At 48.1% G+C, this 24,376-nt stretch overlaps 3 protein-coding genes across 17 annotated transcripts in view; 2 read left to right on the plus strand and 1 right to left on the minus strand.

Moving 5' to 3' along the window:
- The window catches only part of SLC13A5 (solute carrier family 13 member 5), a 60,284-nt gene extending 46,226 nt beyond the window's left edge, over positions 1-14,058 (minus strand). The window contains exons 1-7 of one of the 10 annotated variants that reach the window (XM_081579836.1): positions 13,979-14,035; positions 3,854-4,285; positions 3,351-3,628; positions 3,163-3,247; positions 2,192-2,375; positions 1,774-1,873; positions 828-918 (exon numbers count right to left, since the gene is read on the minus strand). The gene's annotated coding sequence lies outside the window, so the exon portion shown is untranslated. Of the gene's footprint in view, positions 1-827; positions 919-1,773; positions 1,874-2,191; positions 2,376-3,162; positions 3,248-3,350; positions 3,629-3,853; positions 4,286-7,873; positions 8,109-8,833; positions 8,936-9,032; positions 9,173-9,767; positions 9,824-12,348; positions 12,938-13,554; positions 13,758-13,978 lie in introns of those variants that run through there. The other 9 variants (XM_081579837.1, XR_014079488.1, XR_014079486.1 and 6 more) reach the window with 9 other exon arrangements.
- Positions 274-12,862, plus strand: XAF1 (XIAP associated factor 1). Of its 5 annotated transcripts, XM_081579843.1 has the most exons (9): positions 274-333; positions 2,382-2,517; positions 2,934-3,048; positions 3,550-3,606; positions 3,965-4,160; positions 6,237-6,322; positions 9,041-9,382; positions 12,484-12,551; positions 12,704-12,862. In XM_081579843.1, exons 3-8 carry the CDS (start codon positions 2,938-2,940, stop codon positions 12,538-12,540), a joined length of 849 nt encoding a protein of 282 aa, XP_081435969.1. In that variant the 5' UTR covers positions 274-333; positions 2,382-2,517; positions 2,934-2,937; the 3' UTR covers positions 12,541-12,551; positions 12,704-12,862. The 5 variants fall into 5 exon arrangements, with proteins under 5 accessions (XP_081435969.1, XP_081435968.1, XP_081435972.1 ...); XM_081579842.1 differs by lacking the exon at positions 2,934-3,048; XM_081579846.1 differs by lacking the exon at positions 2,934-3,048 and having other exon boundaries at positions 9,041-9,219.
- FBXO39 (F-box protein 39) lies at positions 13,853-21,798 on the plus strand. Of its 2 annotated transcripts, none has more exons than XM_081579839.1 (4): positions 13,853-13,941; positions 18,173-19,278; positions 20,952-21,128; positions 21,464-21,798. In XM_081579839.1, exons 2-4 carry the CDS (start codon positions 18,253-18,255, stop codon positions 21,590-21,592), a joined length of 1,332 nt encoding a protein of 443 aa, XP_081435965.1. In that variant the 5' UTR covers positions 13,853-13,941; positions 18,173-18,252; the 3' UTR covers positions 21,593-21,798. The 2 variants fall into 2 exon arrangements, with proteins under 2 accessions (XP_081435965.1, XP_081435966.1); XM_081579840.1 differs by having other exon boundaries at positions 18,211-19,278.
- The last annotated feature ends 2,578 nt before the right edge of the window (positions 21,799-24,376 follow it).

The raw sequence follows: 24,376 nt of genomic DNA on the forward strand, positions 1-24,376 counted from the left end.
GAGGCAGTGAGGCCAGCCTGGGGGAGGGAGGGGTGGGGCTGCTGCCCAGGGAGGCCTGGCCCCTGGCTCCCACCCAAGGGGTCGCAGAAACAGTCGGTGGCAGCAGCATAGGCTGAGGGAGGAGGCAGGGACAGGGCTTCCTGGATGTCCAGTCACAGGTACTGTGTGGCAGCCCTGGGCTGAGGAATCTGAAAACCCCTCCCTTCCTAGGCTGTGGGCCCCGTTGCTGGAGCACTTTCAGTTTTGTTTCTCTGCCTGCAAGAACTGAAACTTGAAACAGAAAGACTCCGGAGATCAGAACATGGAGGGAGCCTTCCAAGTGTGCAGGAACTGGTAAGAAGTCGCTTTCCCTGGTGGCCGACCTGAGGCTGGCTGGTGAGAGGGGCAGACAGGATAAGTCTGTTTCTAAAGTGAAGAGAAAAGGGTCCATGTGCCCGGGAAGGCCAGGGTGGGCCCCTGTGGTAGGAAGGTGTAAACTCAGGAGATGTCAGTGAGAGATGCTCAAGGTTGGCAGACATCCCTGAACCCCGCCCCACCCCCACCTCCAGGTATTGAAGACTTTCTGGGACAGTTCTATAGCCAGACAGCCAGGCTAACCATCCCTGCTGGGCTACTCCTATTTTTCAGAACTTGGGTCCTAATTTGTATGCTCTTCATACCAGTCTTTGAAAGAAAGGGGCTCAGGCAGATTGTCTGGGACCATTCCCACCCCCACCTTTAGAAGGGACTGTGGAGCAGGGTGAGGGGATAGAGCAGAGGTCCCAGACCACACCTCTAAATCATGGGGACCCAACCCCTTGAGGCACCTCACTCTCGAAGCTCCTTACCTGTGACAGGAACCAAGAGGATCTCTCCCCAAGGACTTTCTCCAGCCAGACCCTCCTGGCTCTCTGGTGTTTGCACCAGCTCAGGAAAAAACTGAGGTGCCAGGCCAGGCAGAGGGGAAAGAATAGAGGAAGGGAGACTTTCCTGGTGGTCCAGTGATTAAGAGTCCATGCTTCCCATAGTAGAAAAGCTTTGTATACATATATATAAGTAATATAATATATATTATATATTATTTATACAATTATATTTTAAATAAATGAATATATTTATATTTATTAAATATAATATATATAATTTATATGTATTAGATATGCATAATATATGTATTAGTATAGTATATATATGTATATATAGTATATAGTGTATATATGTATTAGCAAACTTACGAGTTTTGTCTAACTAAAATATTTATGACATTTTGATTCCACTTGCTTGACTTAGTATGAATAGAATGCTAGATTTCTAATTTAAAAAAATAGATAAGCAACAAGCAACAAAGGTGTACTGTATAGCACAGGGAACTATAGTCAATATCTTGTAATAACCTATAATGGAAAATAATCTGAAAAATAATATATATATTGGGTTTCTCTGGTGTCTCAGACGGTAAAGAATCTGCCTGGCAATGCAGAAGACACGGGTTCAATCCCTGAGTCGGGAAGATCTCCTGGAGAAGGGAATGGCAACCCACTCCAATAGTCTTGCCTGAGAAATCCTATGGGTAGAGGAGCCTGGGGGGCTACTGTCCATGGGGTCACAAAGAGTCAGACACAACTGAGCAACTAAACCTCAGTCTTCCACATTGCAGGCAGATTCTTTACCATCTGAGCCACCAGGAAAGCCCAGGTTAGAAGTCAAAGACACAGTCATACGCTTTTGAGACAAAGGATCATAAATCAAAATGACATACTGGTATTTTACAAAAAGTTCACCAAGGATACCTACCTAGTCCAGGTGAGCACGTACAGAGAGTACTGAGTGAGCAGTGAGTCACTGTGACTGAGCATAGAGCCGAGAAAGAACACTATTCTTTTAAGTTATATTCCTGGCATCAGAAGAAAGAAAAAAGAAACAGTTGAGCAGGCTCTTCCATCTCTGAGGGGCTCTGGTTAATGTGTAGTACAGACGCACAATGCACATGAGGGAGGGAGGAGGCCCAAACACACACAGAGAGTTTTATCTTTAATTTGTTCTTGTCCTGCCTTAAAATATAAATTTTATTTCGTCAGTCACAATCAAGACAATGAAACTATTCATTACCTCCCAAAGGTTTCTCTTGTCCCTTTGTAATCACTCCCTCCTGCTCCTTCTCGCCCACTGTGCTCACCCTGGGCAACATAAGAGCTTTGCAGAGCATCCTTACCATTACATCATGACTAGGCATTGTTCTGATTTGAGATCAACATGGGGAAGGTGAGGCAGGTGGTCTCATCATCATATTTTCAGTGCTTGAGGCCTTGGAAGATCTTTATCCAGGAGCCCTGGGTATAAAATATGGCTCCATGCTGTATACCATGAAATAAACCTGCTTTTCCTCCCTCTTGATCCTGCAGCAAAAGAAGAGTGGCCTCCAACCACCTGGCCCTCCATGAGGCCCACTGCCTGATATTTCTTGTCCTCTGCCCAGAGTGCAAGGAACCCGTCATGCAGAATAAGATGGAAGAACACCGCCAGGGCGGGCACCAGCAGGTGGGGAGGCAGACTGGGGGACGGAGGTGGAAGGGCAGGGTCCTCTCTGCAGCCCGTCTCATGGCTACCTGCCATGGGCAAGTCGCTCAGCCCCCGCGCCCAACCCCCTGTGCAAAGTGGAAAGGGTAGATAATCCTGCCCTTCCTGTACTGCCACCTGGGATTCCCTGGTGGCTCAGACGGTAACGAATCTGCCTGCAATGCAGGAGACCTGGGTTCCATCCCTGGGTCGGGAAGATTCAAGGGAATGGCAACTCACTCCAGTATTCTATCCTGGAGAATCCCATGGACAGAGGAGCCTGGCGGACTACAGTCCATGGGGTCGCAAAGAGTTGGACACGACTGAACTACTAACACTTCTTTCCTGTACTGCATTGAGTCTACCCTGGTTTCCCTTTCCCCATCCTTTCCCTACAGGAGTATGAGGTTGGCCAAGACTGCTGCTGCTGCTAAGTCGCTTCAGTCGTGTCCGACTCTGTGCGACCTCATAGACGACAGCCCACCAGGCTCTGCCGTCCCTGGGATTCTCCAGGCAAGGATACTGGAGTGGGTTGCCATTTCCTTCTCCAGTGCATGAAAGGGAAAAGTGAAAGTGAAGTCACTCAGTCGTGTCCGACTCTTAGCGACCCCGTGGACTGTAGCCTACCAGGTTCCTCCATCCATGGGATTTTCCAGGCAAGAGTACTGGAGTGGGGTGCCGTTGCCTTCTCCGTGGCCAAGACTAGGAGTCCCTGTTTTGGGAAAAGTAAAATGTTCTTTTGAGATGTGTCAAGAGGAGAAACAGGAAAGGGGAGCTTGGAAGGCAGTCACGGCCAAGGTTGGTCAAAGGCTGACCTTTCTTTCCAGCTGTTTCTAGAGCTCCTCAAGCTCAGGGCATCCATCTCAGCTCAGAGGGTCCCACAGATGCGTCCCTGAGCTCAGGGTTGGTGCTGCAGGCAGACGAGGGTGCCTGACTCCTGCCCCCATATGCTCACAAACCCACCCCTGACACACGGAGCCAGGGTGGGACTCGAGCACCTCTCTCCACGTTTAGGTGGGATGCGCCATGTGTCAGCAGAGCGTGCCGAAGCACTCGCTGGAGAGTCACGAGGTGAGGTCAGGTGTGATTTCTTCTGCCAAGCCCAGGAGGAGGGGAGGGGGCCGGTCATAAAGCTTTCCCCTCCCGCCCCCAGCTCTCTTCTCTCCCAAGCAGGCCTGGAACTAGCTTATCACAGAGACACAGCGCCTCCTGCCCCTGCCCCTCTTACCAGGGTCCAAGAGAGCTCATGTTCCCCTCGCAAGGAGAGGCCCCCCCTCCTACAACCCTCTCCCGCTCCCCACCCCCCAGTCTTTCCCACCTGCTTTCTCTTACTGGCTTCAGTCCCCTCAGGGAAATAAGCTGCTAGCCCCAAGGTGACTGTAGTCACTGCAGGCCAGTGACCATGCCCGTCCCACTGGCCTCCCTGCAGGCCCAGGAATGCCAGGAGCGCCCAGTTGAGTGCCAGTTCTGCCAGTTGGCCGTGCGCCTGAACAAGGTGGGCCTCCACGAGCACCACTGCGGCCGGCAGACGGAGCTCTGCCCAGACTGCGGCCAGCACGTCATGCTCCGCGAGCTGGCCCGGCACAGAGAAGAGTGTCGGCGTGAGCAGCCCTGGCTCCAGAAAGGTGAGGATCGTGAGCTCTCAGCGGGACGGGTGATGAGGGTGATGACAGATGCGCGTGCCTCTAGGTCATCTGGCTAGTCTAGTCCCAGAGTGGCCTTCTTGTGCATCTGCTATGTCTTGAAATGACTGGTCCAGAGAAAAGCAAATATCGTATATTAATGCATAAATATGGAACCTAAAAAAATAGTACTGATGAACCTATTTACAGAGAAGAAAGGGAGACTCCAGCATAGAGAATGGATTGGTGGACACAGCAGGGGAAAGAGAGTGTAGGACAAATTGAGAAAGTAGCATTGACGTATATACACTCTGTGTGTGTGTGTGTGTGTGTGTGTGTGTGTGTGTGTGTGTGTGTGTGTGCTCAGTCGCTTCAGTAGTGTCCGACTCTTTGTGACCCCATGGACTGTAGCCCACCAGGCTCCTCTGTCCATGGGATTCTCCAGGCAAGAATACTGGAGTGGGTTGCCATGCCCTCTGCTCCAGGAGATCTTCCTGACCCAGGGATCGAACCCACGTCTCTTACGTCTCCTGCCTTGGCAGGCAGGTTCTTTACCTCTAGCGCCACCTGGGAAGCCCCATATATACACTACCAAATGTAAAATAGATTACTATAAGGAAGCTGCTGTATTACACAGGGAGCCCAGCCTGGTGCTCTGTGACAACCTAAAGGGGTGGAATGAGATGGGGAGGGAGGTTCAAGAAGGAGGGGATGAACATATAATTATGGTTTATTTGAGTTGTTGTACAGCAGAGAACAACACAATATTGTAAAGCAACTTTCCTCCAATAAAAAGAAATTTTTTTTAATTTATAAAAATAAATGACTGACCCAGGGAGCCAAGAAGCCAGGGGCTGGGGAGCTGGGAACTACACAGATGAGTACAGAGGCAATGGGGCCCTGCCAGATGGGAGGCTTCCTTTGAACTCCTCCAGCATGACTTCAGCCTGGCAGAGACCCACCTAAATCCTTGTAGAGATGAGAAACCTATGCAGAGTGAAACAGGGGCTTGCTAGAGGCAGAAACCAGATAGGATACCCAAGTTCCCTGACACAAAATCAGGAACTTTCCCACCATCAGCCCCAGACAGAAAGGATCCAGTTGTAACTCCTGACCTTTGGGCCTACGTGTTGGCCACCTCGTGCCATAGTGTGCTCTCTTTACCCAGTTACCTCTTCAGGAAGTGTGTTTACAGAGGACACGAGCCAAACACATCTTCTCACTGGTTGTTTTAGTAACAACAGTAGCATGGAGACAGAGCCGAAAATCCCTTGGGCAGTAAGTCTCTCTGGGTAAACGATTTTATCAAAATCAGCAAATGAAAAGCTGGGGTGCTTAAGATTCAAGTACATTTCCAGCAGGCCTGGGTTTCAACACAGCCAACAAATAACTCTTCAGCACAACTTCGTCAACACAACACAACTTCAACAAGACAGCACTACTGCAACAAGACAATACAACTTTATCAACACAACATAACTTCAACACAACACAACTTCATCAACACAACTTCAACAATACAACTTCAACAAGACTGCACAACTTCAACATGACAGCACAACTTCAACAAGACTGCACAGCTTCAACAACAGCACAACTTCAACAAGACAATGCAATTTCATCAACACAATACAACTTCATCAACACAACACAACTCCAACAAGACAGCACAACACAGCTTCAACACAATTAACAAAGATGTGTGCAATTAACTCCTCATTTGATCACAGAGCTCGGAAATGGCTAAACTGAAAGAGTAGTCAGGTTGAACAGGACTGGCATCTGTGGTAACAGCTCCTTCTGTCTCCTTGGAAACCAGTCCTGCTCCAGGAAAACATCTCTTCATCAGGGCTGTGTGCTGCCCCAAGGGCACTTTTACAATTTAATGGAAATAATATGGGTGATTCCTGTTGTGGGTGGTCCATGTTGCCAAGGACCCTGGCACTGCAAGACACTCACGGCAGACTCGGGACAAGGCATCCTCAGGACTGCAGGCCACATAGTGGGGCAGTTGTGGGGCAGCCGGGCTGGCCATTGTCAAGGGCGATCATTTGTGCTGTTGTTTCTGTGCTTTTTCAGGGAAGAGCATTCCAGCTCCTGAAAACAATATCTGCTGTCATTATTGCAACCAAATGATTCCAGGAAATAAGTATGTCCACCATCTGGTGAGTAGAAATTTGTCATTTTCTAATGATGGCAATAGCCAGTCCATATTCCAAAAAGTATGATATGAATAGTAGATTCTTTTTGAAATTCATTCATTTTATTTATTTACTTATTGGGTGCACTGGATCTTCATCGTAGCCTTCATCGCAGGCTTCTCATTGCTGTGACATCTCTTGTTGCAGAACACGGGCTCTAGGTGCATGGGCTTCAGTAGTTGTGGTGCCCGGGGTTAGTTGCTCCATGGCATGTGGGATCTTCCTGGACCAGGGATTGAACCTGTGTCCTCTGCATTGGCAGGTGGATTCTTAACCACTGGACCACCTGGGAAGTCTTAAATGGTAGATTCTGGGTCCGGTTTTACACAGCATGAATATTAAGAGGTTCCCATATTTCGTTTTGCTTTGTTCAAAAAAGGACATCGTGAACTGCTTTAGGCTCATTTAACAAACGTGATTGGATTCCAATCATGCCAGCCCTTCAAGGAGCCTCCCTGACCAATCCAGCTATCACTGATCACCTCTGAGGGCCTGGACATTGCAATTTAGGCCTTGATAGGCTCTGCTTTATTATTTTCTATCCCATGTCCCTGGTGGCTCAGATGGTAAAGAATCCACCTGCAATGCGGGAGACCTGGGTTTGATCCCTGGGTTGGGAAGATCCCCTGGAGGGAGGGCATGGCAACCCACTCCAGTATTTTTGCCTGGAGAATCCCCATGGACAGAGGAGCCTGGTTGCATAGAGTTGCAAAGAGTCAGACACGACTGAGCAACTAAGCGCAGCACAGCACATCCCATGTGGAAGTCTTCTCTATTAGGCTGTGAGCTTCCTCAAAAAAGTTAATAACTTTCTCCATCTTCCCACAGTGAAGCTAATGTCAGGGCTGGGTACCAAAAGGAGGACTCTGAAAGGATGTAATGATGTGATGGATTGATTGATTGCTTGTGCCTGGGAAAATTCACAGACTCCTCCCTCCAACACTCTAAGCACCTTTTAGTGCATTAGTCAGGCCAAGCTGCTCCCCTCTTCTACAGGATGGAGCATTTTCTTTGGGGGAACCTCCCCAAAGCATCTCTCCAAAGAATTCATTTCCTTCTTCGTGTATGGCAAACTGTTTGTCCTTTCTTTACCCTTCAATCCAGAGCACAGTGAATATCAGAACTAAAGAAATCCTAGAGATGATCTAGGTCTCTTTGTTTATCGTGGACCATACATATAAAATTTACTATTGGTGACATTTAGTGCATTTTAATATGAATACTTGACTTAAAATCTAAATTACATTCCTTACCCTCCACAGAAACAATATATGGATTTGAAAACATGTCGATTGATTCTCTGTTTCCACCTTTTATGTATAAATGCTGTGGAATTTAGTTTCACCTGGTTTTCGTACTATTCCTCTTTAGTCGTTATTATTACTGTCATTTTATTCAATTCATGCCTGCTTGGATACACTCATACAGTCATGAATCCCAAGCTTTCTTGAATCCCAAGCTTTCCTTATGGGCAAGATTTCTGTCATCCTGAAATAAATGTCTAGGTATCTTTAGTTGTCTGCACAGTTACTTCCTTTATTCTGCATTCTTGAATGTTAGTTTAATTGGATTTAAAATTCTACATTAACCTTTATTTTCTCTTAGCATTTTGAAGCATTTCCACCATCCTTCCACCTCTGTGATTGCTGTTGATAAGTCTGCTCTCAGTGTAGCTGCTGGTCCTTCGCCAATAACCATTTTCTTTGCTGGATTTCAAGATCCTCTTTGCTTTGGATCTTCTGTGGTTTCACTGCAATGTATCCAAGAGAAGGTTTATTTTTACTCATCCTGCTTAGGACAATAGGCTCAGATGTAGTTTTTTTTTTTCCTCTCTCTCTTCTTCAGAATTTATCCCCTCACGCTCAATTTCTAGTCCAAGGTAGACAAGCTTGCTTGTCATTTTTTTGTGACCCCATGGACTATACAGTCCATGGAATCTTCCAGGCCAAAATACTGGAGTGGGTAGCTGTTCCCTTCTCCGGGGGATCTTCCCGACCCAGGGATCAAACTCAAGCCTCCCACATTGCAGGCAAATTCTTTACCAGCTGAGACACAAGGGAAGCCCAAGAATACTGGAGTGGGTAACCTATCGCTTCTCCAGTGGATCTTCCCAACCCGGGAATGGAACATGGGTCTCCCGTATTGCAGGCGGATTGTTTACCAGCTGAGCTACGAGGGAAGCCCCTTAGGGCAATAAGCTCATATGTGTTTGCTTTTTCCCCCCTCTCTCTCTTCTTCAGAATTTATCCCCTCGCGCTCAATGTCTAGTCCAAGGTAGACAAGCTTTCTTGTCATTTCCCTTTTCCAGTTAGTCAATTTTTGTCTCTTAGCCACCACAGTTCAGACTTCAAGGTTCCCAGCTTCGTGCAGGGAAAGGGGACTCTTTCCATTTCACACGTCCTGTGGATAGGACTTTTCTCTCATCCAAGCTCATAGTCATGAGATTGACCCCGCAATCTCCTCCTAAAGGATTACCTCATGTGCTTAACAGGTAGGTCTTCTTTCCTGGAACGTGAGTTTGCTTGCTTTCCTGCAAAGTCAGCTCAATGAATGTTTGTCATATTATATCCAGCATTTCTGAAGTATTTGGAGTGGGAAATTTTCAGGTTAGCTCGCCTACTGTATTGTCCACCAATAAAGCTGAGGTCATTTTTAAATCTGATGCTTGACTCACCCTTGCAGGAGAGATGCTGTCGAGTCTCAGATGCTGTGACACATTCTCCAGTGGAGAAACAAGAAATTCCTCCTTCATCTCCTCCAAGTCAGGCTACCGAAGACCAGACTTCCAAAGCAGAGAAAGATGTCCGTCCAAAGCTGAAAAATAGACACAGAGCTCCCTTTCTTTCCGAAAAGTCAACAAGGCAAGCGCCACGAGGCACAAAAAAAACCACAAATCTGTCTTTGAAGTCCAATGACAAGCTCAGAGCTTCCTCTCCTGTAGAAGATGAGACAGCCTATGACATTCTGAGGAGATGTTCTCAGTGTGGTATCCTACTTCCCCTGCCAACCCTAAACCACCACCAGGTACCCAGCCTCTGTTCCTTCCATACCCGGCTGTGAGCCATCAGGACAGTGTTTAAAGAAACGCAAGTCCTGTGAGATGCCCTCAGACAACACTATCTCCCCTTTCTCTGGGTCCAGATCCACCCTCAGCTCTTATCACCTGTTTATATATGTGCATCACCTCCCATTTCTGATTGGCAGAGCCAATCTCTCATCTCTATCTCCAGTTCCCAGCCCAATTACTGACCACAGCAAATGCCTCCAAACCATGGAGCAAACAAATGAATAGAGGGCATCCAGTTTAGCTCTCTCTTGGCGTAGATAAGGCAACTGCAGTCCAGAGATCAGAGCCTTGGTCAAGATCCTAAATCAGTTGGTATCTTGCCTCTAGCAGATTAAGGCTTACCCCCAGTAGCTCAGGATTTGCAGTCTCAATAACCGGATTTTTCATATCCTAGATTACTTTCCAATAAAGAAGAATTAGCATTAGAGGTAGTTAACCATTATGCACCAGTTACAATGCAAAACGGGGCTTCCCCCGTGGCTCAGCTGGTAAAGAACCTGCCTGCCAATGCAGGAGATGCAAGAGACGTGGGTTCGATCCCTCAGTCAGGAAGATCCCCTGGAGAAGGAAATGGCAACCCGCTCCAGTATTCTTGCCTGGAAAATTCCATGGACCAGGGAGCCTGAGGGGCTACAGTCCATGGGGTGGCAAAGCTCCTTACAAATGGTTAATCATTACAAACATCAGGAAGGTATTTTACCCCTACCTTATAGATAAGGAAACTAAACAGAAAGGTAGAGTGGCTTCCCTAGGATTTCACAATTAGAGAGTGGCAGAATCCAGCCAGGTATACATATGGGTATAGTTCCAAAGCTTATGCTCTCAAGCCCCAGAAAGGATGTTTCACTTTAAAATATTTTCATTATTTGATGTTTTTCAAAATATAAAAGTTGTTGTTGCTGTTCAGTAGCTAAGTCATGTCCAACTCATTGCAACCTCTTGAACGGCAGCACGCCAGGCTTCCCTGTCCTTCACTAGGAGTTTGCTAGTACTAGATACTAGATTTTATTGTAACCATTTGACATGATACCATACAAACAAACATAAAGATAAAGCTAATCCTCCCCACACCCACCCCACCTCCCAAATCCCATGCCATGAAGTACTAGTTTCAGCATCCAGGTGGGTGTCCTTTCAAAACTTCACCTCTGTTCACAAAAACCTGACAAGTCTCCATGGGGTTTGAATTGATTTTCTTCCCCCATATATCATCTTCCTAGACTCATGACTCCACCAATTGCCTTTTTTGCTGAATATATGATGCACACGCCTTACAAAGAAGTAGACCTAAATCTCGTTCTTTCTAACTTCTTTAAACATCTCTATATGCACACAAGCACACAATTTTACCAAGCTGAGTGAATTTCATACTTGCTGAGGGTGTTATTAGTGCCATATTCCCTTGTCTTCTACAACTGAAATTTCCTTCCATACTTCCCTCCATCCTTAATGATGAGGTTGCTGAATTTAGCGAAGAAAAATTCATTACTTGGGACAAAAGTAACTACAAAATAATTTCATGGGACATACTCATACTAAGAAAAATTCTTTGTCTCTCTGAAATTAAAATCTAACTGGACAGCCTGTATTTTATCTGGCAACTCTATTATATAACCGTGCGCGCGCGCGCGTGCACAAACACACACACGTTTGGAGTCCAATTGTACACACTGCTTGTATAGGATTCATCAATAACCAATAATAAGAAGGGCATCCCTCCAAGTCAAATGATGTTGCCCCTCCCTTTTCTTTTTTAATGTTGCAAGAGTCCATGAGGACTCCCTAGTGGCTCAGATGGTAGAGTCTGCCTGCAATGTGGGAGAGCCGGTTTCAGTCCCTGGGTTGAGAAGATCCCCTGGAGGAGGGAATGGCAACCCACTCCAGTATTCTTGCATGGAAAATCCTGTGAACAGAGGAGCCTGGCAGGCTACCGTCCATGGGGTTGCAAAGAGTTGGACACAACTGAGCAACTATCACTCACACACACAAGAGTCCATGGTGTGCTGTGTTGTGCTTAGTCGCTCAGTCACGTCCGACTCTGCGACCCCGTGGATAGTAGCCTGCCAGGTTTCTCTGTCCATGGAGATTCTCCAGGCAAGAATACTGGAGTGGGTTGCCATTCCCTTCTCCAGGGGATTTTCCCAATCCAGGGATTGAACCCAGGTCTCCTGCATTACAGGCAGATTCTTTACCATCTGAGCCACCAGTGAAGCCATAGCGTGGGTATCCTCTAATCTGTTCGTCCACCCTCCTGATGATGACAGGCCTCTATTAAACATTGTCCCAAACCTCCCATAGACCCCTCCTGGTTCACTGGCCTCCCTTTTCTTATCTTTTTTAAAATTTTTATTGGAGTACAGTTGCCTTACAATATTGTGTTAATTTCTGCTGTACAGCAAAGGGAATCAGTTATGCATATACATACGTTTACTCTTTTTTAGGTTCTTTTCCCATATAGGTCATTACAGAGTATTGAGTAGAGTTCTCTGTGCTATACAGTAAGTTATCATTAGTCATCTCTTTTATACATTGTTGTTGTTGTTTAGTCGCTAAAAAAAATGTGGAAATGTTAGTCACTCCGTTGTGTCCAACTCTTTGAGACCCCATGGACTGGAGCCTGCCAGGCTCCTCTGTCCATGGGATTCTCCAGGCAAGAATACTGGAGTGGGTTGCCATTTCCTTCTCCAGGGGATCTTTCCCACCCAGGATCGAACCCGTGTTCGTGCATTGCAGGCAGATTCTTTACCACTGAACCACCTGGGAAGCCCCCTTTTATCCATAGTAGTGTATATATATATATCAATCCCAGTCTCTCAATTCATCCTACCCTCCTCTCCCCCCATCCCAACCCCACTTGGTATCCATAAATTTGTTCTCCACATCTGCGTCTCTGTTTTTGTTTTGCAAATACATTCATCCCTACCTATGACTTTTCTATGCCATCTACAGCTCAGGGTCTCTGCTCCAGGAACTGAGGATAGGTTTAACCAGCGATATCCCAGGAACTAACACTTCCCACTTTAAACATCTTGAACTTTTTAAATATCCATTTCTTTAGGAGAAATGCCAGCGGTTAGCTTCATCAAAAGGAAAACAAGTGAGAAGTTCCAGCTAGCTTTGGGAAAGGTACAACAGATTTTGAAGATTTTGTTTTTACACTGATTTTTCTGCTTGCTTTCTGTGCTAGTCTGTACTTGTGAAAAGAGGTTTTATTCACTGGGTTTCTTTCTTGTCGAAGAAAAGGTTTGGATTTTAACTATTTTCCTCCTTTTGAACAGAGATATTGGTTTGCGCAAGAGCTACAGCTAAACCAGGAGGAAAAGAGAACGCCAACTCTTCTGCCTGAGAATTCTGATCAAGCATCTAGGCCCAACCCAGCCTGGACACCTTGGGAAATCCAGCTTTATCTCTGAAGAATAAAAAAGATCTTCCTGAAAGCCTGTCCTCCATCTTTCTTTAGATTTTTCACTGGTTTTCCAAGGCCAGGGGTGAGTGGGGTGGGGAAGCAGCAGCTAGGATGGCATGGGAAGGGAAGCGGCAGAAAATGAGAGAGAGAGAAAGAGAAAAATGAGGTTGGGCAGTGGGGGGAGCCAGGTAATGCATGAAGAGGTGCCAGTGGAGGCTGCTGGCAGGGGGAGCAGCTGGGAGACACCCAGAGAAGCAGCCCCCTCCCTGCAAAAAGCACAGCCCTAACATTTCTGCCTGGCCTGTGAGGAGACCCGTTAGGGCACCAGCTCCCACTAGGGAGGACAGAGCCCAGGACAGTGGGTGCTTGGGTGCCCCCCCAACCACCCAAAACTGCAGAAGTGTGACCTTTCTCAAGCTTTGTCAGGTTGGCTGAGTCAGGTCTGCTTAAGGCCTTCTTTGGGTCCTGGTGGCTCAGACGGTAAAGAATCCGCCTGCAGGGCAGGAGACAGAGGTTCCATCCCTGGGTAGGGAAGATCCCCGGGAGGAGGGCGCGGCAGCCCACTCCAGTAATCTTGCCTGGAGAATCCCCATGGACAGAGGAGCCTGGCGGGCTACAGTCCACGGGTCGCAAAGAGTCAGAAGCGACTGAGCGACTAACACTAAGGCTGGGTTGGCAGTGGCTTTGGCTTCCCAGAGAGGGTCCCCGGGAATGGACAGGAACCTGGGGCTGGATCAGGACAGGAAAGGTGGTGAACGATCGGGCCTGCACAACCTGGGCAGACGGCGTGCAGAGGGGCCGGGCACGGGGCAGGGGCTGTGGGGCCCAGCCTCCTGCCTCCCGCCCCTGGCCAGGGCGCCTCCCCGGCCGTCTGCGGGATTGGGGGACCTGTCTGGCCCCTCGACCTGCGCGATCACCCCGGGACTGGGCCCCGCGGCCGTGGGGATGAGCAGACCCCCGCAGGTGGCGCGTCACAAAGGCGGCGGGCCGCTGGGCCTCTAGCCTCGGCGGGGCCGCCGGCGGAGTTGGCGTCGGAGCGGAGGCGGCGCGGGCCGAGCAGGCGAGGTGCTCGCGGTTCCTGCAGCCTGAGAAGCAGGGCCCTGCGAACGGGTAACGCGCGCGGGGCGGAGTGGGCGCCCCTCCTCACCCGCTGCCCCCGGGAGGCTCCTGGGCCCTCTCCACACCCCGGGTGATGGAACACCCAGGTTTCCTCCCAGGCTCGGCAGCTGTGTGACGTGGTGAACCCAGCCTAAGTTCACGCATCTGGGTTCGAATCCTGCTCCCCACTTACCCATCTCATTTTCCTAACCTTCCAACACCTGTTTCTCCATTCGTAAATACCTTCCTTATAGGGATGTTATTTAGAAGAACGGTTGGCACCAACTTTTTGATGGCAGCAAACACTTGAGTAACATTTACTGTATGCCAGGCACTGTTCAAGTGTTTTCCATCTATCAGCCCATTTAATCCCCCCAACACTAGGAGAAAGGAACAATTACCCATATCAACAGATGTGGAGGGGCTTCCCAGGTGGTGCTAGTAGTAAAAAATCCGCCTGCCCATTCAGGAGACACATGAGACGCCGGTTCGATCCCTGGGTGGGGAAGATCCCCTGGAGTAGGAAATGGCAACCACTCCAGCATTCTTGCCTGGAATATCCCATGGACAGAACAGCCTGATGGACTACAGCCCATGGGGTCGCAAAGAGACTGGACACTACAGAGAATACACACACAAAATTACATACAGCAATTGACAGAATCAGAATCTAACCCGCTAATCTACACTGTCTCTTGAGGGGTAGGGTAGGTTCCAGGTAATGACATGACTTTTGGAAGGCTTGCAACACCATTCCCAACCCACCAAAGAAGTTCTTCCAGCCCCACCCTATGGTTTAAAGTGTCTGATAACTATTCTGACCCGGTTACCTTGTTGGGGTAAAGGACTTCAATTAGCTTTTGAACTGGTTTAGCCTTTTTCTTTTCTTTTCTTTCCTTGGCAGCACTGTGAGGTTTCTGGGATCTTAGTTCCCTGTCCAGGGATGGAAACTGCGCCCCCTACAGTGGGAACCAGGACTCAACCACTGGACCCCCATGGAATTCCCTGGTTTCAGCTTTTCTTGTGCACCTCTTAGGGCTTCCCTGGTAGCTCAGCTGATAAAGAATCACCTCAAACACAGGAGACCCCAGTTCAATTCCTTGGTTGGGAAGATCTACTGGAGAAGGGATAGGCTACCCACTCCAGTATTCTTGGACTTCCCCGACAGCTCAGATGGTAAAGAATCTGCCTGAGATGCAGGAAACCTAGGTTCAGTCTCTGGGTTATAGGTGCCTTGCTCTATACTAAGTGCTGTGGGGTCCCCTAGCCCCAGACAGTTTATATGTGATGAAAGACACACTCTTTTTTCTTCATTAGTTAAAATACTTCCTCAAAATAAGAATGAGGCTGTTCCTCATCCCAAGGAGTGTGTGGGTTTCATAGAAGAGAAAGGCTTCGACACTGAGAAGGGAGAGAAGGGGGAAGGCTGAATCCACCAGAGCCCTGTATCCTGGGTGGGGATAGGCTGCTACTAGTTTCCATGCAGAGGTCTATCTGGGTGGGAGATGGGAGGACCAGCTGGAGGAAGGGACCAAATTGTTCAGCAGGTGATGATAGGGTAGTGAGGATAAAGGCATGGCGGAAACCTACAGGATCTCACTTGAGGATGCTTATCACCACTGTGGTGTTGAGGAGAGCTGGAAGAGGTCTGGGGGCCCCTCATGGGGAGAATGAATAGGAGACTATCCACCACTGGGTCTACTCAGATGACAGATGCAGTGTGAGATGTACACAGGGCAACGTGAGTGATGCTTACAGACATGGAACACACATTTGGCAAACACACACACAAACAAAATGAAGCACATCAAACACACTGGAATAGTTGCCTATGGTGGGGAACGGTGAAGTGGGACATTGAGTTAAAAGGGAATAAATGAATAAATGGGCTTCCCTTGTGGTTCAGACAGTAAAGAATCTGCCTGCAATGCAGGAGACCCAGGTTGGATCCCTAGGTGAGGAAGATCCCGTGGAGAAGAGAATGGCTACCCACTCCAGTATTCTTGCCTGGAAAATCCCATGGACAGAGGAGCTTGGTGGGCTATAGTCCATGGGGGTCACACAGAGTCATAAAATCAAAGAGAGTTCTTGCACAGACAAATGTCTGTCCTGAACTGAAAATTATGACTAACTCGTCCCTCTGCATCCAAGGCCTGCAAAGTAGAGGCAGGAAAAAGGTACAAGAGAAAGTAAGAAAGCCCAGGTCTAGTCTGGGTCCTATTACTAACTTACTGTGTGACCATAGGCAAGCCCCTTCACCTCTCTGTGCCTAGTTTCCATCTGTTAAAAAAAAAATTCAATTCTCAGGTCTCTTCCAGCTCTGAGTTTTTATGAGCCACAATGAATAAAGAAATCAATAAAAGCTTTATGGAGTCATAGGGCTTAAACCTTAAAAATGGAGGGTTGGGGAGAGGTAGAGAAAAGGAGCGGAGAAGGCAATGGCACCCCACTCCAGTACTCTTGCCTGGAGAATCCCGTGGATGGAGGAGCCTGGTGGGCTGCAGTCCATGGGGCGACTTCGCTTTCACTTTTCGCTTTCATGCATTGGAGAAGGAAATGGCAACCCACTCCAGTATTCTTGCCTGGAGAATCCCAGGGACGAGGGAGCCTGGTGGGCTGCCGTCTATGGGGTCGCACAGAGTCGGACGCAACTGGAGCGACTTAGCAGCAGCAGCAGAGAAAAGGAGCGTAGTTATCAGACAGGGGAAGCTTTGAAAGCAAAGCCATGAAGATTACAGCAAATGACTATAAAAAGTCTGACTGAGAGCTCAGTGTATCTGGTAGGGCCTTAGCCCCGTTCTTCCCTGGGACTCCCTAGCTTGACCAGGGTACCACCTGCAATTCAATCAAGTCAGAGACCTTCCAGTCCTCCCATTTCCCTGTTCACCAGTTGCCAAATCATGTCCACTAAAAAAACTCACAATTCACCCCGATTCCCACTATCATGCTGCCCTAGTCCCAGACTTCAAGCCTGGACTCTGCTCTAGACCATCCTGCCTCCACTCCCCCAGAGTATTCTTTCTTTACCTCAAGACTGTCCACACCACTTCTGGGCATGTGATCCTTAGACCTGCCCTGATGTCAGCCAAGGTTCTCCACCTTTGTTCTGCAGCTGTGCCTTTTGAATAGAGACACGTGTGTGCACGACTAGTTGCTTCAGTTGTGTCTGACTCTTTGCGACCCCATGGACTGTAGCTCTCCAGCTTCCTCTGTCCATGGGATTCTCCAGGCAAGAATACTGGAGTGGGTTGCCATGCCCTCCTCCAGGTGATCTTCCTGACCCATGTCTCTTATGTCTCCTGCATTGGCAGGCGAGTTCTTTACCACTGGTATCACCTGGGAAGCCCTGAATAGAGACACAGCCATCAGCAGTGTCGCTCAACACAGTGATTCATCCAGAGAAGATGTCAGAATTCCTCTAGGACACAGCCTTTATCACATCATTCAGAGCATCTTGAATGATGCCCTTGAGCCAGCACCTCCCACTGCCCCAAATCCAGGTTCATACTCCTTGCCTGTCACAAATGAAGCTTCAAACAACTGTTAATTCCCTGAATATGAACACATCACATATGCTCATATCCTGTGGCTTCGCCCATCTTGTTCCTTCTTCCCAGAGTATACCAGATCCTCCACCAACAACCTCTCTGCTTTGCAAACAGATATTCACCCTGCAAACCTTAGCCAAGATGCCACCTCCTCCAAAGAGCCCTCTCTACTACTTCTTACCCAGAAAGAATTAATCATGCTTTGTTTGTGCTACCCTGCACCATGAATGGGCTTCCCAGGTGGCTCAGTGGGTGAAGAATCCTTCTGCCAATGCAGGAGATGCAAGAGATGCAGATTTGATTCCTGGGTCGGGAAGATCCCCTGGAGGAGGAAATGGCAACCCACCCCAGTATTCTTGCCTGGAGAATCCCACGGACAGAGGAGCCTGGTAGGCTATAGTCCGTGAGGTTGCAAAGAGTCAGACACGACTGAAGTGATTGAGCAGAGGCAAAGGCACCACAAGTATACCTGAGCCTTTTCTTGTCTCCCACAGTGTTGTAACTGAGTCCTGGTCTGTGTCCCCACTAGACTTCTTCTGGGCTGTGAATCCTTGTTGGTGTACACTGTATGGTTTACTTATCATTGTCCCCCATGCACCAGCCCGGTACTGACACATGGGGCCGCAGAGCAAGTTCATTGCATTAGGTTTAATATGTGTTTGGCAGGTAATGGTCTTCCTTTTCACTCCCCGCAGAAAACAAGTGATTGCTTTTCTTTCCTCATTTTTGGAAGCCCTGCCCACCACGCAGCTGCAGTGGACATCCTGGTCCCCCAATGGACGAAGAAGACCAACTGATCCAGCTTCAAGACCAGAGCTGCTGGGCCACCCTGCCCGATGTGTGCCTGCGTCGTGTCTTCTGGTGGCTGGGAGACAGGGACAGGTCCAGAGCGGCCCTTGTCTGCAGGAATTGGAACCAGTTAATGTATTCGGCTAACCTCTGGCGATACAGGACCATCACGTTCAGTGGGAGACCTTCCAGGGTACATGCGTCTGAGTTCGAGTCGGCCCTTTGGTATGTTAAGAAATTTGGTCGTTACCTGGAGCACCTGGAGATCAAATTCCTGAATCCTTACAACGCTGTCCTGACCAAGAAGTTCCAGGTCACCATGCGAGGCCTCCTCTCATGTCTGGGCAAGAGTAACAACCGTCTGAAATCCCTCTCCATCCAGCATCTCGAGTTGGACCGCCCGGTCTGGAGGAACAGCATCAGGAGCTCATTCATGAAAAGCTTGAGCTTCTTCTTGAAGAAGATGGGCAAACATCTGAACTATCTCAGCCTGAAGGGGGCCAGGCTCACCACGGAGCAAGGCTGCCACATCCTCAATGCCCTGAGCTACTTAAGGAATGAGAGCACGGTGTCGGAGCTCAACATCGAGGACTATTTCAGCCACCACCTTGCCGTCTACAGCAGTCCCCAGTTCAACAAGACCATGGCCACATTCCGCAACCTGGTGTCCCTGACCCTCAACTACAACTGCATCTCTGACGAGCTGCTGGAGAACCTGTGCGACAACAACGCTGGCCCCCTCCGGACCATGAACATCAAGTGCCACATTCATGACCCCCATGGGCAGGTCATCTGGGGCATGTCTTGGGCCAAGCTGGCCAGGCACACCACCAGCCTGAAGGTCAACTTCTTCTTTGAACGGGTCCTGAAGTACGAGCGCTTGGCCCGGATCCTCTTGCAGGAGATCCCCATCAGGAGCATCAGTCTGAGAAGCTGCTATTTCAGTGACCCCGACTGGTCCATGAGACCCACGCTGACGGATCTCCTGCCCACCTTCCGGCACACTCTGCAGGTAGGTATGACCCGAGGGCCGGGAGGCCTGGGAGGAGTGGCCACCCCTCTGGTTCCTACTGCCTGCTCTCAAAAGTTGAAAGTGTTAGACGCTCAGCCATGTCTGACTCTTTTGTGACCCTGTGTACTGTAGCCTCCCAGGCTCCTCTGTCCATGGGATTCTCCAGGCAACAATACTAGAGTGGGTTGCCATTTCCTCCTCCGGGGGATCTTTCCGACCCAGGGATCAAACCCAGGTCTCCTGCATTGCAAGCAGCTTCTTTACCATCTGAGCTACTAGGGAAGCCTTAAATTGAGGTTCTGAGAAAGGTCACCAAACTACGCCTCTCCTGGTCCCCAAGACCACAGCAGAAGACAAAAGCTACTACTTACTTCCTGTACATGAAACCCACTCTTGCTTGACTGTCCACCAAGGAAAGTACCTATATCCCTGGCTCAGAACTCTGAGGTCTGAGCATGCAAGTGCCTCCACCAGTGACCAGCCAGTCGGCAGCCCCTTCCACTCATCCACCTGACACAGCAGCACACAGGACACAGTGCGACTCCAAACCAGACAAAAAACCAAACCTGACCCAAGTTACCGAAGAGCTCAGAGGTGTGGACTACTCTCTAATCTGGCAGCTCCCCATCTATAAAATCAGCATCATTTTGTCCCCTACCAAGGACCTCACAGTCTTCTCAAGTGGCTCAGCCGTAAAGAATCCATGACTGCCAACAGAGGAGATGCAGGTTTGATCCCTGGGTTGGGAAGATCCCCTGGGGAAGGGCATGACAACCCACTCTGGTATTCTTGCCTGGAGAATCCCATGGACAGAGGAGCCTGGTGGGCTATAGTCCAGGGGATCACAAAGAGTCAGACACAACTGAGCGACTGAATGACAAGGACCACACACAAGGCTGTGAGGATGGATATACAGGAGTATATATACCACTACTGGGACTTTCCTGGTGGTCCTGTGGCTAAGCCTCCACATTCCCAATGCAGGGGACCCAGCTTCGATCCATGGTCAGGGAACTAGATCCCATATGACGCAACTAAGAATGTGCATGCCACAACTAAGTCCCAGTGCAGTCAAGTAAATTAATTAATTTATACCACTTAATTTATAAATTTATAATTATATAATAAATAAATGATAAATTAATAAATTTATTAATAAACTTATACATTAAGAAACACCAGTACTTACGGTGAGGGATGACAAAGTGTGAAGGGGTCATTTATGCTCACGCAGCCCTGAAGTGGGCTTTTGGTGTTGCCCATAGTCACCTGGCCGGTCCACTGCAGGGCCAGGAACACCACCTTGGTCTCCAGACTCTAGGTACATTGCCTCAAAACTTCAAGTTTTGGAAACCTGGATGAGATCACTTGCATTCCCAAACCCCTTCCTCTGACAACTGCGTGTCCAGTGTCCCTTATCTGAGGCACTGGAGGGGACTTCCCCTGTGGGCCAGTGGCTGAAACTCTGCTTCCACTGCAGGAAGCATGGGTTCCAGCCCTGGTCCTGATCAGGGAAACTAGGCTCCCATGTGCCGCGTGGCATGGCCAATAAATAAATAAAACACTTGAACCACCACGGCCACCAGGTGCTGGATCATGAAAGTGCTATGAAATGATCTAGCTAAGTCCCAGCATCTCTGTTCACATCGTCTGCCCCATTGGTGCTTTTCCAGAAACTAACTTTTGAATTCAACAACAACCACGAGTCTCTGGATGAAGAGCTGCACCTCCTCATCTTATCCTGCAGGAAGTTGTTTTATTTCAAAATCTGGGCTTTCCTCGATGTTAAGTTTGTGGAGCGGATCCTAAAGAGCCGGGAGGAAGGGCAGTGTGCCCTGCGCACACTCAAGGTAAGAGCACCCTGGGGTGGGTTCCACCCATGGGAAGGGGCCCAGGGGCTCCTGGGGGGCAGGTGTCCAGTCCTGGGATGAAGGTCAGGGCTGAGCCCGGCATGGGGGTTGGACGTCTCACAAGTCTGTCCCTTCTGTGAAATTGCTAATTTCCAAGAGAATCTGGAGCTTAGGATTAATAATTAGTAGTAATCATCCTTAGCATTAATAGTGGGGTGTGGGCTTTTCCTGATTCCGCTGACAATTGTACGGGTACCTCGTTTGGCTTGTCTTCAGGGCCTGGGTGATGTAGTCATAGGGTGCGTGTGTGCAGGTGTGTTTCTCTGTCGGCACAGGTGAGAATTTATACGAACAGATACGAGACGAATGAAGAGGACAGGACACTGCGGGAAATTTACAGGAAGTACAGAAAGCTGATCGATTCAGAGCTTAACTATTTTGTCATCGCTTACCCCATGATGTAAGCAGCGCTCTCCAGAGAAAGAAAACCAGGAGCACTTTGAACCTGACAATCCGGTCTTCACAGAATGACACTCGGGGCATCCCCTACCCTCACCCCTTTTCCTCCTCTCTCTCCTTTTTTGCTGGTTTCACACCAACGTGACACCTCAGCAATGCCCAGGACGTCATGCGAAGACCCCAGTTACTTTAAAGTGCTATCTTTGCCAAATATCCAGGGGTGATTTCTGTTTTTTTGCGGTTTGGTTTTGCTTTTTGAGTCTCAGTCAGCTGTGGAGCTGAAAGCCCAAAGCCACTCAGAGCAGGTTCTTACTCAGGGACCCTGACTCTTGCTAACTTTGCTGCCAGAAAGGTGCCAGGGAGCAGACAGAGCCGCGATTTCCATTGACTATCAGTGTCAGCTCAGAAAGGCTTTTTTTTTTTTTTAACAAGATTTGTTTATTTATTTTTAATCTTTGGTCACGCCCTGCAGCATGTGAGATCTTATTTCTCTGACCAGGCATCAAACCCATACTCCTTGCACTAGAAGGCAGAGTCTTAACCATTGGACCACCAGGGAAGTCCCCCAGAAATGCTTTCTATCCTGGCTGACCTTCATGTCAAAGCCACCTGCCACTGAAGCTGGCCAGGCCTGATCTCCGATGAATGAAATCCGCCAACAGGTCCTCCAGCAAAGCAGGGAGGTTCCCACGTGTAGACAGAGCCGCTCAGAGCCAGAACTCCTTCCCACAGGAGCTCAGCTCCTAATCTGTTGGTGTTATGGACTCAAATCTCCCACATCTGCTTTTCTGGTTCTCCTTTATTTTCCCCATCCAGGCAGCATGGTGCTCAGCCTGCTATGAAACCTTGGTTCTCATGTAGGGCTGAACCAGAAGTGATTATGACCTTCATAGTCACAAAGCATCTGTAATGTCCTGGAGAAATGTCCCTGATGCAACGCTAAGCGAAAAAGGCAGGACACAAAACTATGTTTAGTGTGATATCAATCACGATAAAATACAAGTATAGGTTTTTTTTTTTTAAGCATAGGAGAGATATACCAAAAATATTAATAGTGATCTCTAAGTGGTGGGATTATGGGTGATTTTTATTTTCCTTTTTATGCTGTCCCCTATTTCTCAGATTTTCTACAAAGACCATGTGCTATTTTTATAGTCACAAGGAAACATGATGTGTTTTAGACGGGGAGTATGAATAAATTCCTGAGCCCGTGCTGTTGACATGGATTGCTTCTGGTCTTTTGAAATTTTGTGCATATAGTTCTACCTAGGGTTTTTTCCCCAATAGATATAAATTAATAAAATCTCAGGACTTCTGACAAGTGTCTCATTTCAGATTTTATCTCATCTTTTGTATGTTGTATCCATTTTTATGCTTAGCTTTTCAGGTCTTTATTAAAGCTCATTCTTATCTAGTGCTTTTCAATTTTCACAGCATTTCCACAATCACTGTCTGATCTGAATGTCCCTGCAATGCTGTTGGGTGCCTATGGTTCCTGTTTCATGAACATTCAGGAAACAATCAGCACTGGCAAGGGTTGCAGGGTCCCTATCTGGTTACCAAACTCAGGTTCAACTGTTTGTTGCTCAAGAAATCAATATTGAGAGACAAGTGTTGGGTAAAAGGAAAGATAGCTTTATTGAGGAAGCCAGCAATCCTGGGAAGAAGGTAGGCTCATGTCCCAAAGAACCAACTCACCATTGTTGATCTGGGGGCAAGAGCTTTTAAAGAGGAGTTTTAGGGGTGCACAGGCAGGTGGGGGGCCACATGCAGAACAGCACAATCAGCTCAGACAATCATCTTGAGACTGATCTTGCTGTATTTTGATCAGCCTCATTATTTTTAAAAGACAACTTTATTTATTTTTGCCTTCATCGGGTCTTAGTTGCAGCATGTGGGATCTTTTGTTATGGCACAAAGACTTCTCTCTAGTTGTGGTACACGAGCTCTGTAGTTTGCAGCTTACAGGCTCTCAAGTTGAGGCACTGGTTCAGTAGTTGTGGCACACAGACTTAGTTGCTCCATGGCATGTGGGATCTTAGTTTCCCAACCAGAGATCAAACCCACATCCCCTACATTGGAAGGTTAATTCTTTACCACTGCGCTACCTAGATTTTTTTTTAAAGTAAATAGCATTGTCAACTATTTATACAGTAGTGAGGAACAAAATACAATAGCAGCAGCAGCAGTGAGGAATAAAACATACACACAGAACAATGGTTATATTAGCACTATGCATGTTATTATAATCTAAGGGTGACCATATCGTCCAGCATAGAAGCTTCTTTTCTTCCTCCCCAAGATCTTCCACTCCATGTTGTCCAACCCACTGAACGAATGTGACCTGGGTCACCCCTGATGACAGCTCTAGAGGTGGTCTAACTGTTCCATTTCAAAAAGTCGTTTCCAAAAGACATTTCTCTCGTATGACTTATTAAACCCTTCTAAGTCACAACCTAACCTTGTCACTCACCCATGTAATTGATGACCTGCCTGTGACTGAATAATTAAGTAACTTTAGAGAAACACAAGTCCAAGAAGAACGACAGATGTTTACTGAAGTAACAGCTAATAGCAGAACAGTATAATCAACTATAAAGTCCATCAGCTTGGGAATCGGTGACCTGAACGTGAAAGTGATGCTTGCTCAGTCATGTCCAGCTCTTTGTGACCCCATGGACTGTAGCCCACCAGGCTCCTCTGTCCATGGGATTCTCCAGGCAAGAATACTGCAGTGGGTAGCCATGCCCTTCTCCAGGAGATCTTCCCCACCCAGGGATCAAACCCAG

This window comes from Giraffa tippelskirchi, chromosome 3 (assembly GCF_054371585.1).
Source record: "Giraffa tippelskirchi isolate mGirTip1 chromosome 3, T2T-mGirTip1v1.2.pri, whole genome shotgun sequence".
Taxonomy (NCBI): domain Eukaryota; kingdom Metazoa; phylum Chordata; class Mammalia; order Artiodactyla; family Giraffidae; genus Giraffa; species Giraffa tippelskirchi.

Excerpts from the sequence above, each read along its gene's own strand:
- XAF1 (XM_081579841.1), top strand. The coding sequence starts at position 302 with ATGGAGGGAGCCTTCCAAGTGTGCAGGAACTG. Across the intron at positions 334-2,381 it reads TTCCAAGTGTGCAGGAACTG|CAAAAGAAGAGTGGCCTCCA; the intron begins GTAAGAAGTCGC and ends TTGATCCTGCAG. Across the intron at positions 2,518-3,549 it reads GCCAGGGCGGGCACCAGCAG|GTGGGATGCGCCATGTGTCA; the intron begins GTGGGGAGGCAG and ends CTCCACGTTTAG.
- FBXO39 (XM_081579839.1), top strand. The coding sequence starts at position 18,253 with ATGGACGAAGAAGACCAACTGATCCAGCTTCAAGACCAGAGCTGCTGG. Across the intron at positions 19,279-20,951 it reads CCTTCCGGCACACTCTGCAG|AAACTAACTTTTGAATTCAA; the intron begins GTAGGTATGACC and ends GTGCTTTTCCAG. Across the intron at positions 21,129-21,463 it reads GTGCCCTGCGCACACTCAAG|GTGAGAATTTATACGAACAG; the intron begins GTAAGAGCACCC and ends CTGTCGGCACAG.